At 44.9% G+C, this 18512-nt stretch overlaps 1 protein-coding gene across 31 annotated transcripts in view; it reads right to left on the bottom strand.

The window, feature by feature from the left end:
* EHBP1 (EH domain binding protein 1) overlaps window positions 1-12006 on the bottom strand; it is a 207745-nt gene extending 195739 nt beyond the window's left edge. For all 31 annotated transcript variants that reach the window (XM_086879111.1, XM_086879112.1, XM_086879114.1 and 28 more), the window contains exons 1-2: window positions 11739-12006; window positions 10278-10690 (exon numbers count right to left, since the gene is read on the bottom strand). In XM_086879111.1, coding sequence (XP_086735237.1) covers window positions 10278-10381 — 104 coding nt within the window. In that variant the 5' untranslated portion in view covers window positions 10382-10690; window positions 11739-12006. The remainder of the gene's footprint in view (window positions 1-10277; window positions 10691-11738) is intronic.
* Between the last annotated feature and the right edge of the window lie 6506 nt (window positions 12007-18512).

The following is an 18512-nucleotide window of genomic DNA, read 5'->3' as shown; positions in this document are numbered from 1 at the left end:
TGGGGAGCATAGAAGCACAGAAATGTATCTAGTAGCTCCCTGCTCCAAAAATACACTGCACAAATGGCCACATGGAAGCACAAACTGACACAAACCCTAGTTCCAGGCACAGGGAAAGAGGCTGGGCAGCCAGCAGCTTTTGCCCTTGCAGATTCTCCAGTGTAATAAAAGTCAGAATGTACTGGATTTTTACCTGCAGCCATAGGGCCTGACCAAAACTCCTCTCTTCTGTCCAGAGGCCCTTTGTCACACAACCCATGGAAATAATAGCTGGAGATTTCCACCCCTGCAAACCTTAATTGAAATTGCCTGCTGAAACTTTCCGATGCAATGCTAAATTTGCTGGCCAGACAGAAAACTCAGGCATGTTTTAACATCACAAAAAAACTTTCCCTCTATGAAGCAAAGCTTAAAAATAAGGGAGAGGCCCAAGGTTCAAAAACAACAACACAGCAGAAAACCCTAACCACTGACATCATGGACCTGTCAACCACAACAGCGTTGTATGCCTGGAGAAAAAGGATGTCCTGGCTCTCTGGGAGAGTGGCAGCAGTGTTGGTGTGGAGCTGTGGCAGGCTCTGACAGGGCAGTGGGGCACAGGGGGCTGCCACAGCCCCACAGGTAGCAGGTGATGTGTCAGGACCAGTCCCTCACACACAGCTCTCTGTAGGGCCCTACTCCAGCACTCTCCTGGCAGCAGCTGCACACTTTCAGCTTTTCTTCCCAGAAAAGAGGGAAGGATGTGTGGGAGCAGGAAGGAAAAGTTGCCTTTCCCCCCCACCAGTGACAGGACAGCCTTACAGTCACAGACTAAAGAAAGCACCATGTCTCAAGCAGTGCACGTTTAGAATTCTAGCACTATGGGTGATCAGACACTGTCAGTCCTCCAGCAAAACCTCCCTTGATTGCATCAGTGGCTATGAGAATTCAGAGTGTTAAGATTACTCTTGGTGAGCCTTCAGTTAAGAATTTTTAAAAATCAAATCCCATTTAGTACAGGGAAAAAAATTAATCTATGGAAAAGGAAGTAATCCCTTTATTGTTTTAAGACTGTCTGTCTGTCCCAGTATCTTGAATGGATATGTAGACACTGGAGCTCAGAGTAGCCATCTTCTGGGAATAAAGTAAATTTTAGCAATAAAGACAAAAAACCCACCAGCAAACAAATATATAAAAGCAGAGCTTACAACCCTAATTCCCTTTCCCACATGCACAAACCCCAAAAGAAGGAGGGGGTGGGGGGAGATAGAAGGGGTGTGTGAACACCATTGTGTTTTTAAAAAGTATCTTTCAAAAAGTGTTAACAGTAAAAAAAAGCCATCCTAAATATGCCTCCAAACCAAGTAACACTGTTATAAATTCTTTCAATTTTTGTGGTATGAGAGGAAGTGGTAAAAAATGGGTCAGGCCTTTCTCATTCTTAAAATTTTCTTACATGTCAAAGATGAAGGAATGCAAGGGGAATTCACTCACTCAAGAGACACTTACTCCAAGCACTCTATCCAGTTAAGATCTGCTCTTGAAGAGAAAAAGAAGTTAAGAAATCTTGTTCTCTTGAAATTTTTCACACCTTTATACAACTATTGCTCAATTTACCTACAGGAAATGACAAACCACTAAATCAGATTTCCAAGAGACACAACTGATAAAAAGACAGGTACAGCTAGAAAACACAGCCAAATACCTTTGCCCACCTGTCAGCATGGCCAGAGCTGTAACTCCAAAGCTAAAACCATGCCAGGTGTCACCAGGAGCTGTCAAGGTTAAATACTTTGCTAATAAACCAAAGATAAATCAGCAACAGTTTGGTTTTGAAATTTACAGATCTGAGTTAGATCTTTGCTGGAAGAGAGAAGTTCTGACAGCTCTTTTTTGTTCTTTTAAATCTCTTCCTGTGTACTGACATAAACAAAGGGATTCAGAGTTTACTCAATAAGCAGACACTGGAAGTCAAGGAAATTCACAATACTCGCTGAGTGGCAGAGTACAATGTGCTGCCAACTAGATTCAATGATCCAGATTCTCCAGTTACTTCATTCAGTACAGCTTTTGGTATTAGCAGTACTGGCTATGCAAATACTCTTCCCAAGCACAGCTGGGAGGGGAAAGTTAGTTTACGACACCAGATGTAAAAACAGGCGTGACAGCACCAGTCTTAGCCCTAAAGAAAGGTCAAGCCTTGCTATCATCCTGGGGCATCAGGCAGCAACATATCTAATGGAAGAGCTGACTTAGGGAATGTCTTTCGTCTGCCTGGCCTAGGCGAAAGGTGACGGGGCTTGTCCCAACAGGAGCAGATGAATATACACTCCCAGCAAAGCTGCACACCCATCAGAACCCACATCTCCCACCACAGCAGCCAGTGCCACCCATCTGGCAGCCCCAGACAGCTCTGACCCGTCCTACAGCACCAAGGCAACAAACAGCACCTCTTGGGTGAGAAAAGAAGCCACTGAACATGAAGGGTGACTGCTCATTACAGGTGCTTGTGGAGGTGGCACACAGGAAATGAGCAGCAGCACTACAGGAGCCAAAACTGATGTGGTAGGAGAGAGTCTTAAAATACCCTGGATTGCTCTAATTCAGTTGTTCCTGGAACTAGAAATTATTTTGCCCTTGTGATGTTTGGTCAGCACCAAAGTCATTTTTCAAAACAGATCCATTAGAAATGAAAGGTCAGAGCTGCTTGTGTGCCGTTAAGCTGATACAGCAGCTCGCCCAAAACAAAGCCCACAGAACGTCTGCAGGAGCGTGCACATGAAATAAAACCCGAAACCAGTTTGTGCTAAAATAAATACACAGAGCCACAGAAACTGCAGCTCAGCAGCTGCAGACAGTTAAGCAGCTGCAGAGCCTGGCCGTAGCTTTGGAGTAATCCTCAAGAAAGTCTCCTTAAATAATAATAAATTAGAAACAAGAAGAACCCCCAATAATGACTCTCCACTACAAAAAGAACCTCAACAGGCAAACGAGAATTACTTCTGCGCTGCTCATCTTTACAGGTCTGCAGGCAGCTAGAAACTGTAGTTCAGAAGGGCACGTACTTCTGATTCATCTCAAAAGCTTGTGCACTTTGAAGCCCTACAGTGACAGCACAGGGCACTGACTCAGGATCTGGTTGATTTAGCTGAAGCACTCTAAGATGCTCTTGCCTGAAGCTGTGGCTCATCTCACCGCTCTGGCAGATTTTCCTCCCCATTGCATCAGGGCAGCATAAGGGAGGTGTGCCTGCTCCTCAGCTGCTGCAGTTCACAAATGGGAGCTGAAGTTGATGGCACTTAATACTAACACACCTCGCAGCCTCACTGTCACACTGCCTCTGCTTCAGGGCAGAGCTCGACTGCTGCTTAGGGATAGTGACATCCAGCTCCACTCCTGAATCCAGAAAACCTCATGAGTCAGAGCCTTAGACAACAGCAATGTTAGTTATGGCTCTGCTAATTTTAGCTCGTCCTTAACCCACGGTTCCCAAATCCCTGCAATACCTCTCCAGGTGCCAAAAGCCACAGCTACCCTATACCTCAACTGCCAAAACACACAGCTTCCAGATGAGAGGCTCTGGTGCACTTACAGAAACTGTATGCTGCAGAAAGACATTTTTCAAATAAAGACAAGAGGAAGAAAACAAGGACAGCTTTATTTACCCTACTGCTCTGCGCATATCTTAAAATAAGGAACAAAAGTTCATCTGCACAGTTCCTGTATTTCAGAGTCCACTCCAGGACACACAAGACAGACTTTGTGCAGAGGATAGCTCAAGGAATGTCCCACAAGGTAGCAAACAGCCTGCCAGGGCCAGCTTCTGCCCCAAGGAGTGAAAGGAGAGAGAGGGGCAAGGGAAACAAACACACACTTCACACACTCTCCTCAGAGTAAACTGGGAAAGCTTTTAGAAGTAAATAAACACACACACACCCGCCCCCATATTCTCAGAAAGCCACCCAAGCAGAATGCTTTTACTACCGTAGCTGAAGGGTTTGTTTTATAAGAAGAGTTTTCTCAGATTTAGTCAACATTACCAGCCTCCTCCTCCTCCTCCTTCTCTCCTTATTCACACTAAACTGTGAAAGGGACTTCAGCTCTCTCCAACCAATTAAAAACTAATTGAAGCAACACACTGGCACTAAACAGCCTGAACCGTCTAAGAGATGGCAAACTCAGCTCATGAGGCCTACACAATGTCATAATATTTAATTTTATTTCACCTCATAGCACAAACAGCTGAAAAGAATATTCACAAGGATCCAACCCAAGAAAAAAATGTAAATCTTTATTGCAGTTCAAGTCCACTAGGTTCAAATCAACAGCACACATTCTTTACTGCATGTGTGCACCACTGTGCCTGCAGGAACAGAGCAAGGTTTTAATTGCTCCAAGAGTTCCATGAGAAAGCTATACACACACACACACAGAGTTTCTCTCTCAAAAAATAAAGTTATGTTAGAATATAAGTTAGTGCATTTTATTCATTCAAGGAGACATCTTCAACACTCTGACCATTAAATGAAAATTGTCTACACCTGGATACAATCAAACATTTTCTGCTTTTGCTAATCATTTTTGTTACTGCTAGGGCAGGGAACAAGGACTTGCTCTAAAGAAATGTGTCTCTCAGAGACAAACAGAATTCAGAACAAGAATTTATAATCTTTCTACCCTACAGATACTTTGTGCCTGCATCCATCAACGCATTCTTTTATAAACTGGACACTGAGTCACAAGCATTCCTAAAACCTCGCTACAAATAGAAAATGGGTATAAATGGGCAGCACTGACAACCTAAAAAGTCATCAGCAAGAAAGATTTCACGAACACCCGTACCTTTCCTACTGAAATGTCTTTGCAGCCAGCAACTTTGATGAGAAATCCCTTATTTGTGCTCCATGGAACACACCCGAGGCTGTAAAAAGGGTTAGGAGGGGAGCTTGGCAAGGTAGGGAAGGAAAGCAGCTGGCATTAAGAAGTTGGGATTGGTAGACAACCTGCCGACAGAAATCAGGCAAGAGTCCATAGGAGCGAATCTAGGTTTTCTAAAATCCTGCAATGAAGGATTTTTTTTTTTTTTTTTTGGATACAAAGAAGAGAGATGCAAAATGACAGAGAAGAATTGCTTTTGTGTGTGGATAGTAAATGTGTTTTAATTGACTGCAGAGAGAAAGGCGGAAGACAGCTGTAAGGCAGCTGGTGGTGATTATTTGGAAAGAGTACGTTTGACACACAGTTTAAGCCCACAAAAAATCCTCGGTCAAAACCAGAAATGAATGACAAAGAAAATGTTGAAGTGCATTTGTAAATGGACATTATTTAGTGTGGAATCAGAACTCAATAAAAAGTATAAGGTCAGAGTACAATTTCATTGAGAAGAACAGAAGACAAAACACAGGAGAAACTGCATGGTGCTTTCCTTGCACAAATTATACATGCTACAGTACACCTACATCACCAACACCCCAATCTGATCAAAAACTCTGCAGAGCAAGCCCATGACACAACAGCACAGTGCACAGCAAAACTAATTCAAAGAGATTCAATATGATCATCCTTTATAGTCAAATGCATTTAGGTACTCATGAAATCCCCTCTAACAACCGTGCAAAGCAAGAAAATTAATTGAGCAATGTGACAGCCTGACCCCATGCAGGCAAACAAGGATTCTTCTACAGCAACCAGTTAAGCCCAGTTCTTTTGGTGGCCTTCGGCACTGAGGGGTTTGCTGGAAAGCAGCAAGCAGAAGGCAAGCAGATCACTGTGAACCGTGGAATCTCAAAAAGCTCATTTCTCTCCCATGCACAATGCATGCCAAATCTTAAGATTCCTGCAGCATCCAGTTATGAAACTACAATAGAAGAGGAAAACAGATGGCTAAAGCCTTTTGGGATAAAAAAAAAAAAAAAAAGAGATTAAGCCTTACTTCATTTCCAAAAGAGAAATATGTGTATTTGAAAAGAGAGAACCTACTTCAGACCATACCTAATCGATATAAAAACAGGCAACTTGCCTCATGGCCATGAAGCCTGTCTTCAGTTAAAGCTTCTGAACATATGAAAAATTTAACCCTTTTAAACATCATAGCTCACTGTATTTGTTAGCAGGATTTAAAAGCAAAGCAGTTCACGTAAGAAATGACAGACATTATAAGCATTGTACAAAAATAACACATTTCTTTCTCTCTAAAGCAACCCCTGAATACAAATCCTGTATAAAAGCCTCTATGTTTATTCTTTTCCAGCCTTTGTGAGCAGCTAGTGCCTATGTTGAGGTGAGCAGCTTTCTTGCTCATAAAAGCGACCAGTAAACAACAAGTTAGGAACTTGGCAACCTCAACTCTCTAAGTTCAGCCATTCTCTGTGGAAACCAGTCAATATTACATTTGAAGCCTCCATGGAGTCCTTGACTTGTGAGATATCACACAACAATAAGGAAACAAAAAAGCCACCCTAAGGAGCTCATGTGCTCAGCAGTAGATGTTTCATCAGCTCTATAAAACTGCTATCAGAGCTTCAGGTCCAAGTACTGGGACTGACCTCTGGTCCAAAGGAGGAGTTTCCTCCTCTGCTGAGCCTGGATCTCAGACAAGCTGCAACTCAGCTGCCTGAACAGAGGCCTCCAGCAGCTGGGCAGCCCCAGGGTATACAAGAGATTCATGCCAGGCTGGCAGCTTGAACCAGAATCAACAGGAGACCTGGGCTTCTTCAAACTGGCAGCTGGGACCGGCAGTAAACCCAAAGGCATCCCAACGAGGGTCTGACACCAATGTTCAGGCAACTGGACTGGGTCCCCTGCATAAGTCACAGCACTCCACCTGCCAGGAATGCCCAGCACACTCCTGCCCCACACAGCAACCCTCTGCCCTGACAGCACAGAGCAGGAAATCCAGCTGTTTCTGTAGAAGCCTAAGCAAAATGAATGAGACTGATTTCTGGTTTTATTCAATGACTGCACTGAGGATAAGCACTGAATTAACTCCCTCGTATCACACGTGGTCCTTTCAGGCCAGGGCTGCAGTTCAATGGTGAGGCTGTGTGGAAAATCCTGAGCTGCCCCAGCTTAGTCCAAGGGTAAACAGAGGATGACACACTCCAGCACTTTCAAGCAAGCACCTTTCAAAAAAAATCAACTGCTTATATGATTAATGCAAAGTATTATGTTTTTGCAGTAGCAGGAGTCACTAATCCATATTAAAGACCAAGACTACATCTGTTTATTTATTTATTTTTAATGAATGGTTCTAAATAAACCAACTGTTCAATTTTTCAAAGGTACTGAGCAGCCACAATAATTAGGTCTGGGTCAGTGGCAGCTGCCAAAATGCCACAGAAGTGACTCAGTCCTGTTAATTATCTGAAAAATAAGGAACAGTGACAGCACTGGACACTCCATCACGACCTATCTCCCCCAAACACAACACCAATGAAAAGCAATCATTTGAGAGTGGCTGTCCATAATCACTAGCAGGGACAAGAATCAGAAATTATAGACAGGAGAGAAAGCAAGAAAAGGTTTCAGCCCAATCTGGCTAAATGCTGCTGTACCTAGATATAATCCTTTAAAAAGTTAAGCAGCAACACCATAGCAGTGGCAACTTCTCACAGTGCCATGAAAATGCGAGAAAAAAAAAGAGCAGGAGCTATTTTAAAAACCAAATTTAAAAAAAAACAAACTAAAACAAAAACAAACAAAAACTCCAATCAATACAAGTCCAGAGGAAACACAGAGTGTTAAAGCCAATCAGAAGTTCATCCAACCTTGCAAACCATCCACAATCAGTACAAAAATATTCTAACAGAGGTCATTTTTTGAAGAGCCAGACAAATGCAAACCTAACAGAAGATAGCAGTTCACAAAGAGGCACACAGCCTGTTTTGGTCATGCACAATCCTTGCTCACAGACATTTCTCAGTTCCAGTGTGTTTATGACTGTGTTGTCATTTATTTTAAAATATGAATGGAGCATTCTTTTCCTCCAGAAACACTGCATTGTTAAAATGCCAGTACATTAAAATAACTTACTGCTTACTACATTTCAATCAAACAAACTACAGACTACAGAACTGACACTTAATATATACTGAGTGCTTTCAGCAAGAACAGCATATGGAGCTCATTTCTTGTGTTTTGTTCTCACATGGGCCAAACTCTGAGCCAAGACTTAGAAACAGATGAAGCAGTGATCCTGTCAGCATGCACAGAAACTGCATCTTCTCCAAAGTTAAGGAAACACTTAGTTGAAGGATCTCAAAATACATAAATATTTAACCCTTTGTTTCTATAGAAGTTTGATTTAGGAAGTTTGATTTACGGCAGAAATATAATATTTTAGGTTGCATGCTTAAGGAACATTTTTGTTTAGATTCTCAAAAATAACAGGAAGCAGAATCAAAAAGCTTACAGTCAAAGGACTTTGTGAGTTATGTTTTTCCCTATTGTGATTTTTCCTAGAATTCATCCACATTTCACCACCATAATGTTCCTTTGTAATAACCAACACAAGCACTGATCTTGTCTATATTTAAACTCAAGAATGTAAAATGAAGGTTCAGAAGGATGACCTTTTTGCAAAACATTAGTTCCATATCTGAGGTTTTGAATGGCTCTCTCACTACTCCATGCACAGACATTTTGCTAGGTGGGCACTCTCAGTTATGATTAACCAATAATGTGCCTGTTTCTAAAATAATAAGGTATTTCACATAAGAACTTTTGTGTATGACTTTCTCTTAAACCAAGGAAGGGTTAGCTGCAATTCCAATGCAAACATTTCTCTGCAGGACTTATACTTCAGTGCTGAAGCATTCTGCAAATTCTCAGCAACAAGTGAATCAAAATGAAAACGAAACCTAAAACAGCTTAGTTCATGCAAACAGAACGTAATAAGTAATAAACCAAACTGCTGAAATCAACCTAATCAACTAAAATCACTGTGAAAAACTCCTTGGCCTCTTTGGGACAGGAGGTCCCATGAGATAATCAGGACACTCTTTTTCAACTTCTATAATATTTTCATTTGTAGTTTATTCTGTGAAAGCAAGTTCAACTTCCAGAACAATTCTGTTTCTTAAACATTCTAGGAATGAAGACAACTTCCTAAAAAAAAAAAAAAATCCAAAATGTTTAACCTGACAGTGTTTCTTTAAGGCAGAGCAGTGTGCAGCCTTCCAGCATATTTGACAGCTATTTCCTACTCCAAGAGATAGAATTTAAGTTTGTAGAGGCAATTACTCATAACCAGTGAAAGCAGCCAATGCAAGTGCCAAACTTGCCAACAAGAAGAAAGGCCAAGTATTAGAAAGGAGCCTGCAGTTTATTACAAGGCAATTTGAACATCTCAGTCCACAAGGTCTGGAAAGTATTTTTTTCTTCCCCTGACACTACATGCTCACACTAACGTGAGGAATTATGTCAGTAATATCAATATTCCAAACATATAAAACAGCAGTTAAGCATTTATATAATGGAGATCTCCCCTTGGCTATTTAAAAGCTGCTTCTAGTCTTGCCTAGAAGATTTACTTAAGCTCATTTTGCACAGGAAAGATGATGTGCCAGACCCACACCATTAACTGCTGTCTAGTCAGCTCCAAAGCCATCCAACTGGACCACCATCACCCAAAATTCCTGTCTGACTAAACAAACGCATTAAGACAATTCCCAAAGACCTGCCTCTTGCCTCTTCCTGTTAAAAGCTGGAAAGAAAAAATGAAAAAGAAGGAGAAACATGACCTCCTCAGGTAAGGAAGTCAAAAATCAAAATGGGCATCCAACCCATATGTCCATGACCACTATGTCCAGGACTGATCTCCAAAGCCTCCAAAAACACAAAGTTTGTCAAAAAACACAAGTGTCTGTAGATAACCCTCAGTGTCACCAAGCTGAATTGGAAGTTGGAAAACAGCTCATGGGAAATATTTTTTTAAAAAAATTTAAAAAAATAAAAAAACAACAAAAAAGCCGCACTAAAAACCCAACAACCAAAACCACGCCAAGTCACAGATGCAGGCTAACAAACTACCCTCCTCTGCAAGGTAAAAACAATGCCAGCCTAGAAAATCAATAGCACAGAACAAATCCAGCAGGATTCCAGGGTAACCATGCAGCAAAGCCAGTAGTCACTGAGAAGAACAGCTCATGCAGCTACTTCTGCAATGGGCTGGCAAGAGAAGGTAAGGGGATGCGAGAGCAATGCACCTACCACACAAAACACAGCGAGCCACATCCTTCCTATTTCAGCACCAGCAACTTACTCCATCGTTTTTTACAACAACATGAGCTGCTTCTTACCATTTTTTGGTGCACTCAACCATCAATTCCTGGTAAGAGGCCACAAACTGGAACTTGGATGCATGTTTCCCAACACGCTGCAGTCTTTTCCAAACTGAAGCCATGATGGTGAGAAATACCAGTCCTCTTACACAGCAGCAACTGCGTGAATACCAATGTAGGTTTCAAAGAGCGTGTGTGCTTGATATTAGCAGATTTATATACAGACACAGTAAAAAGAGTGTGTGAGAAACTTGATGGGATGTCTACAATTCATATTCTGCCTCTCCCCTCCTCAGGGTAAATCCCAGTCTAGCGGAATGGCTCATCACTGGTCAGGAGCAGCATGCAGTAGCAGTAGACAGGTAATGGAAGAGAAGTTCCCTCATGGAATCATCATTCTTCACACAGTAGGCGAAGGGAAGACTGCAGGACTGGAAGACAAATAAGACAGGGAGAGAAGGCATTGGTTAAAACACTACATACTAAGTGCTGCAATTGCACGTGATCTCGTACCTTTCAAACAACTACAATCAACCACAAAAACATACCCCCTTCCTGTTGTCACTCACTTACACACATTCCCCCTCAATTAAATAAATAAAAATACTGCAGCAATTTCAGGAATTCAAACCACGAGACTGTTCAGAATCATATCAACATATCCTATTATCAGCAGCATCATAATTGGCAACAACAACAAAAAGGGGCAGTTCAGGGCCACACCGAATCCTTGTGAAGCATCTCCGGGAAGCAATGCAAAGTGGCTGAGGTGCTGCCAATATGCACCCAGAGGGAGGGACACGGGGAGATGAAGTTCTTTGTCTTGATGACAAAAGGTGTAACAGTTGTTTCCTGTAACACACCTCCAGCTTTCATTTCTCTGTCCAAAGAGAAGGATCAGCCAAGAAGACAGAAAGGGAGTGTTGCTGCCCAAATGCCTGTGCCAGGGTGAGGAGGAGGACAAGAGAGGAAGGGGCATTTCCCGAGTCCTGGCTACCCAGGATCCCCCATCTTCCTCGCTGCATCATGTTGAAATGGAAATGTCTCTCCATCCTGCACTGAGGAATGATCATCAGGGAGGTGAAAAGGGAGAGAAACACAGGTGGGTCTCCTCCCTCGAAAGAAAGCAGCATCTGCGCTGGGTGCGGAGGGAAAAGCCTTTTCAATAGGAATATAGGGAAGCACAAGCTGGCCGCAGCTGGCGAGAAGTGAGGGTAGGATGGCAGCAAGGCTGGCGAGGCGACTACCTGAAGCAGAACGGCCCCTGGGAAGGGGGGGTCCCCACGGAGCCCCGGGGCGAGGAGCGCCCCGCTCCGCCTCAGCAGCCCGTGTCACCTCCGCGCCCAGCCCGCCGGGGCAGCGCCCCCCGCCCTTGGCCGGGAGCCGAAGCCGTTTAAAAATTAAAACGCCACCGGCGGGGTGCAAGGAAAGGAGCGGCGGCTGCGGGAAGGGACGGGCGGCTCCCCGTGCGGCACTCACCTGCCGCCGGCTCCTCGCGGGCGGTCCCGCCGGGCGGGCGCGCTGGCACCACACGGCAGGCGAGAGTCAGCGCTGCCGCTGCCCATTACTGCAGCAGCCCCGCCGCCGGCAGCGCCCTGCGGCTGTCCCCGTCCTCCCGCAGCCTCATGGCGAGCACCGCTCCCCCGCCGCTCTCCGCGCCGGCCGGGCAGACAGCGCGGGTCGCAGCGCGCCTCACGCCGCCACCATCGCCCTCCTGCCGGCGCTGCGCCGCGCCTCACCCCGCCCCGCCGCTCCGCCGCCCCCGCCGCCCGCCGGGGCCCCGCCCCTGCCGCGCCATTGGCCCCATCGCGGGCCCTCCGCAGTCCTGTGGATACTGTGCCTGTCAATCATCCCGAGCAGCGGAGGGGGGAGGTGGTGAGCTCCCGCATCTCCCGCTCTACCTCTGCTCTGACTGGTCAGAGAGCCTGAAGAGGCGGGGCTACTCTATAGGTCAGTACGGCCGTCTGTCAGCGCGAAGACGCCCGGCGATTGGCTACGGCGCTTCCTAAGGGCGCGGCGCGAGGAGCGGGCTGTCAGGGAATGGGCGTGGCCCCGCCGCCGCCCCCAGGACTCGCCGCCGCCCCAGGGCCGGGGAGCGGCGGGAAGGGAAGGGCCGGGGCAGGGACGGAGGGAGCCGGGGAGGGAACCAACGATGTCTCCCGCGAGGTGGGCGTGGGGCGGCTGAAGGGAGTGAGCGGCCCCGGATGGAGGCGTCGGGAGGGGAGGAGGAACCGCGGCGAGGGACAGTCCCCGCGCGGAGGGGCTGGTCAAGCGCCGGGCCTGACCCGAGTCCTGCAGCACAGGCCCCGGTCCTTTTGGCGCTCCCGAGTTCGGTTGCGGATGGGAAATTGATGGAAATGGAACACCACAGGCAGGACGGTGTTTCTTGGCTGGTTTAGCCTGCGTGCTCAGGGAACGGCACCCAGGCGGCGGGGGCTGGATGTTCTGCGCAGTTTGATATTAAAGTATCCGCAGGGGAGAACGGAGCAGCGAGAGCGGTGATCCCTGTGGGATGCGGCTGTGAATTCCCCTTAGCCACGCTGGCTGAGCGCTTCTCCAACACTGCAGTGCCATGAGGGAGGTGTCGGGACCCAGATGCAAACCTTCGGTGCGGGTTCCAGCATTAATCTAAAATTAACCCGTGCCTTACTCTGGTGCCCGCTGCCTGTTGCCCCACCTGCCCTCTGGACACCTGTACAGGTGTGTTTAAGGTTGGGATCCCAAAGTGCCATTTGCTGTAGGTGAATTCCAGAGTCGGGGTAACGTGGTTGTGCGATCTCTGGGAGTTAATCCTAAACCTATCAGCCAGCCAAGTCAGAAATTAAGCCAGCTATCAAGTGGAAGCACAGGGAAATAAGGAAGATAGTGCAGTGGAGCTCCGAGAGCAGCTGTAAAATTGAAGCCTCGGGGCTTTGCAGTCCTCTGTGCTCTTTCCTACGACAAACCGAATAGAGTCCGAACCTGATCCACAGTCTGGGAAGCTCCTTATCCCAGTGTTTTCCTCCTTTCCCCTAAGCTGCCTCTCGCTATGCTGGCATATCGAAGAGGCTGCCAGCATTTAGTGGCTGGAGTGAAAGGAGAGAAAGAATGTGTGGATGGCTACAGGCCTAAGCTGAGCTAAGTTACTTTGGAGAGGTTGAATATTTAGGCTATTGAAAAGGTCAGCCCTTTGCTTATAATGTATTACTCTTCAGCCTTTACCCCAGCTGCCAGAGGGTGTGCACTTGGAGCTGTCCTGGAAGAGGCAGTGGTTCTCCTTTTTTTAAAGTGTTACACTGAAATGTTGCAGATAGTTGTACTACTCATACAGATTTTCTTGGAAAATCTTGGGGTTTTTTCCTCCCTGAATATTTTTGAAGTTAAAATTTGAAGATTTTGTACATTTGTATTAACATATCTGTCCCAGTTTTGCAGCTGGTAACACAGGGTAATTCCAACACACTTGAGGGAGACATCACTGGGCTTTTTAAGTGCAGATCACCTGCTTAGGATTTGGGAAATGAGGCCAGAATTTCCAGAACACATCAGACTGAGAACATGCAGTATGGAGCACACGAATGCTTGGTTCTGACTTGGAAAATACCAGATGGAAAACTGGCAGCTGTGAAGTGGATCAAGCAAGGCAATTCAAAATTCTGGTGTCCCTGAGGAGAACCTTGGTTCTTCATACCAGTGAAATATCAAGTAATCAGTTGTGCTGATTTTATAAAAGTTGTCTTTACAACAATATTCTATTACCAAAAGTTAATCCGTGAGCTTATCTGATTTACCTCCTGAATAACCTGCAGCACCCAGGCTAATTCCTAAGACATACCTATGACCAAGATCTTACTGTCTCAAACTAAGGAAAGTAAAGTAAAATAAATAATATAATAAATATATATTAAGTAATAATAGTAAGTAAATATATAGTAAGTAATAATTGTAAAATATACATTTTCTGCCCAGTGGAATAAACACAGATGGTCTGGTGGTTTGTTCAGTGACTTGTGTTTCAAACATCATTATTTATTAACATTTTCCATTTCCTTCATAGCTTTTGGATTCAAGTTACACCAGGCCTGGGGGGTACATGGTGTAAGGCTGCTTTTGCCTTTGTTGTATGTGGAAAAATACAACACAGGCAATTATCCTACAAATTATCTATTTTACAGTTTTTAAGAGCAGCCATCCTCAGTTCTTGCAAGTTTGGGGAAAGCCTTAGGAGATTTCAGAGGATGTGAGGAATTACTATGGGAGGAAGGGCAAGATCTTTAGCTACAGATTGGAAGCTAGAGGCCACCACAGCATTCTCAGGTTACTGGACTGAATCTATCATCAGACCAACTCAAAAGCTCTTGTGACTTCTGCTGCCAGCTCACAGCCCAGAGGCACCAATAAATGGCAAAAAGGGATTAGCAGGGGCATGGATGAAGAGTCCCCAAGCTCCTCCTTGGGTCAGAGCACTCAGATGGGTCAGCAAGGAACCCCCGTGTTGACTTCATATTGCAAATATCTCTTGACTGGTCCTGCTGGCCACAAGCCTGGTTTGTGACAATTACCCAGCTCAAACCTCAGCTCAGCTCAGAATCTGAGCCAAGCTTTGGGGAAACGGCCTCATTCTTACTTAATCCAATATTATGAGCTTGAAAACAAGCAAAGCTGGTTAAACCAAGGTACCCAATGCTCTCTTTTAAGGTCAGTAGCTGAGTGAACAACTCTTGTTTAACTCCCAGAAGGGTCCTGATTACAAAAAAAAATGGTGCTTCATTTTATGTACAGTGTCAAATTCTCTTATGCAAACAGGAAAAATAGTCATGATGAATAGAGGGGTACAGTCTTATTATTTAATATGTATGACACAATCTATTTAAACCATATGCACGTGACATCTGCTGCCTTCCTGTTGCCTTCCTTGCCTATGGAAGGAAAGCTGAGGAAGTGTATTTGTGTGTATTTGAGTTGTTTGTGTATCATCTGTGTTGTTCTGGAAGTGGTATAGGACAGGATGCTGCCAACTGCTCAAACTGGGAAGTTGGTGGGGCTGAGTAGGGAGGCCCCAGAGCAACCTGACCCCGTTCTTTATAAGCAGCTGATTTCACTGAGGATACCTTTACTATCCAAAAACTCATGCTCTGTGGCTTCTCTTTTCCCCTTGCTATCTGGACACTCAGACTCCCTCACAATCTCCACAGAAATCCCTGTGTATTTTTTTTTTCTGGATTTTGCCTCCTGCTCTCTGGCTTTGACTGGTGGTGGAAGAATTCAAGCTTCCTGGCCCAAGTAGAGAGATGATCTATGCTCTATTTCTGTTATTCCCTGTCAAGCATTAAAGCTCTCCAGCCTCTCCCTTATCCTTCAACGCCTCGTCATCAGTGTGACTAAGGACATGTTGTTCACCATTCGAGAAATGACCTTTGCTAGGAATAGCTGTCATAAATCTCAATTTCCCTGTCCTTCTGTACGTGAGCCTGCAGAAATGTCACTGAGGAAATCAAGGAATTGGATTATGTCAGATTTGCAGGAACATTCTGCTTTCTGAGGCAAAGGTCTGTGTACATGAGGTTACCTACACCTGCCATGTTTTAACCTCCTTGTATTTCTAGATCCCATCAAACCTTTGATCCTCTGTTAATGAAAGTAGTGCAGAATTTGCACTGACCACAGTAATATGTGTAAAATACCATCCTCATGCTCCCCAAGATGTCCCTAACTGGTGTTTGACACCATAACATTCTGTTCTGTAACAAGTAACATTACACTGTCTGCTCATTTTCTTTGTTTCTTCAGATCCCAACAATAATTAAAAAATCCATGTGTATATGTATATATGTGTATAGATATACATAACAAATCACAGTATAGATAGGAAAAAAAAAGGAATTTTTTTAAGCCTCCATTCTTCATTTGTTTCTTGTTTGTTGCTGATAAAATTCCACTCAGATGTCATTTCACATGGTCTGGTAACACCCAGCAGCCATTCTGTGTTGGAGGGAATAATATTCTGAATATTCCCTCTGCTAAATATCAGTGATAGTTGAAAGGAGTAGTGTGTGTGCAATATCCCATTTTATTTGTGCTGTGAAAGCTTGACTTTGAGACTGGCAGCTGGGAAAAGGCAAATCCCACACTGCAGAACCAGACAGCCCAGCTCCTATCACAGCCTAGACCGAAAGCAGATCATTTCAGCAACACTCCCAGCTGTGCCCAAGGCACACACACTTAAGAAGCACCACCATTTGTTCTTGCCTTGCCAGCAAAAGTAGTAGATGTTAGGATGCATTCTGGTGGGCTTGTGTTTGGTTACCACTCTTGCCGAGGCTGAGGCAGGCAGCCCAGCCTGGCTCTTGCCTATGGACCAGCTCAGCTGTACAGCACTCCCAGCCCAGGCCAGATCCCAGCAGAGCTGTGTACAGGCACCCACCCTGTGAAATCCAGAGCCTGCCCCCTCGGAGAGCCCTGCTGCCAAAAGCAATCTGCAGAGCCAGGAGCTGGGGTAACTCACCAGCACTTCTTTCTTACAGATTGTTTGTTCTCCTTGCTGTGGTTGGTGAGACCCTGTTGTGCCTTCCCTCCAGACTCTGTGCCAGGAGAGGTACCCAAAATGTCAGTTTCCCAAGAGGCAGCCTCATGTCACAGCCCCTTTGCTCTCCTGTGACCAGCTTCATTATGCCACCCCAGAGGCACCGGGTACCCCTGGCCTGCTCCTCTTAACCCCACTGCCCAAAGTCTTGTAGGCAAAGTCAAGCAGGATGGTTCAGAAAAAGAGCAGATGAAAAACATCCTCACCTGTCTTTCTTTTATCTCCCCTCTCTTGTCTGGCTGACATTCTTCCCACAGCACTCAGCGGTAAAGGGCGTGCTGTATTTATCTGCAGAGGAGGGCAAGGACAGGAGTTGCATTCCTGAAATTCAGAAGTCAAAATGCAATTCAGCCTGTGGAAGCAAGAGCAAAGATGGGGTGCTGATGGGGGAGACCCCACGCTACAAAAAACATTTCCTTGCTCCAGATCAGAACACTCTGGATCAGTGATGCTTCCTCCAAGTTTATTATCAACTTGCTTGTCAGTCAGCTTGCAAAGCTCTGAATGAATTTTGTCATTACCTTTTGATACCCATTAAATTGTTTGCACCTTTTAGTGATCCTTGCTTTGTCATTACCTTTTGATACCCATTAAATTGTTTGCACCTTTTAGTGATCCTTGCTTTGTCATTACCTTTTGATACCCATTAAATTGTTTTGCACCTTTTAGTAGCCCTTGCTTCTGTCTTCTCAAAAAAAAAAAAAAAAAAAAAAAAAAAAAAATCGAAAAAACAGAAGGAGCAGCTTGTATTTTGTCCATAAATAGCAACTTCCAATTTTTTATCATGCTCGGTGTCTCCTGTACCCTTTCCAGTTTTTCAATACCCTTCCTGTGTGGTCTCCCTGGCCTTTTTGCAGAGTATAATTATGCTTGTATACAACATCCTGCAGCACTAATGAGGCAAAGAATGCCTTCCTCCCTCTCATTTTAGAATAAACAGCACATAATGTGGCCAGCAGGAGCAGGGCAGTGATCACTGCCTGCACTAGGCACTGGTAAGGCCACACCTTGAGTCCTGTGTTCAGTTTGAGCCCCCAGGACAAAAAAGACACTGAGGTGCTGGAGAGTGTTTGGAGAAGGGCAGTAAAGGAAGAGTCTGGAGCACAGTTCTGAGGAGGAGCAGCTGAGGGACCTGGGGTGGCTCAGCCTGGAGAAAAGGAGGTTCAGGAGGGACCTTATCTCTCACTACAACTCCCTGACAGGAGGTTAGAGCAAAGTGGAGCTCTTTCTAAGAGCTATGGGAGAAAATAAGAGATGGAGCAAGTTCAGAGGCAGACTTGTTTCCTGGCTCCCATGCCCATTTTACATGATCCTGGCTATGACAAATCTCTGATTAACCTGCTGTAGATGCTTCATGGTGGCACTAAGGAAAATGCAGTGGTGGGAATGTCAAGGGGTGAAGGTTGTACAGCCCCATGCATTTTTTTGTACTCTGATCCTATTTATCTGAAAATCAGTGGCTGGACATGCAATCAGAATAATAAGCTGGGAACATGTAAAGTCTTTTATCTGCATTTCTGTAACTACCAGAAAAATCATAAAATATAACACAGCTGTCTCTAAAGATTATTCAGGAAACTCCTCTTTGCCCAAATATAATAAATGTCACCTTTCAAGAGAATGCCTAGTTAGCTTTGGATCTATACCACGCAGTTTATCAGTATCAGGGGTAGATTTTCTTGGAGTACAGG

Source organism: Cyanistes caeruleus, chromosome 2, assembly GCF_971803275.1.
Source record: "Cyanistes caeruleus chromosome 2, bCyaCae1.hap1.1, whole genome shotgun sequence".
Classification (NCBI taxonomy): Eukaryota; Metazoa; Chordata; class Aves; order Passeriformes; family Paridae; genus Cyanistes; species Cyanistes caeruleus.
The sequence above is the reverse complement of the archived record's forward strand: the minus strand, read 5'-3'. Positions and strand labels throughout refer to the sequence as shown.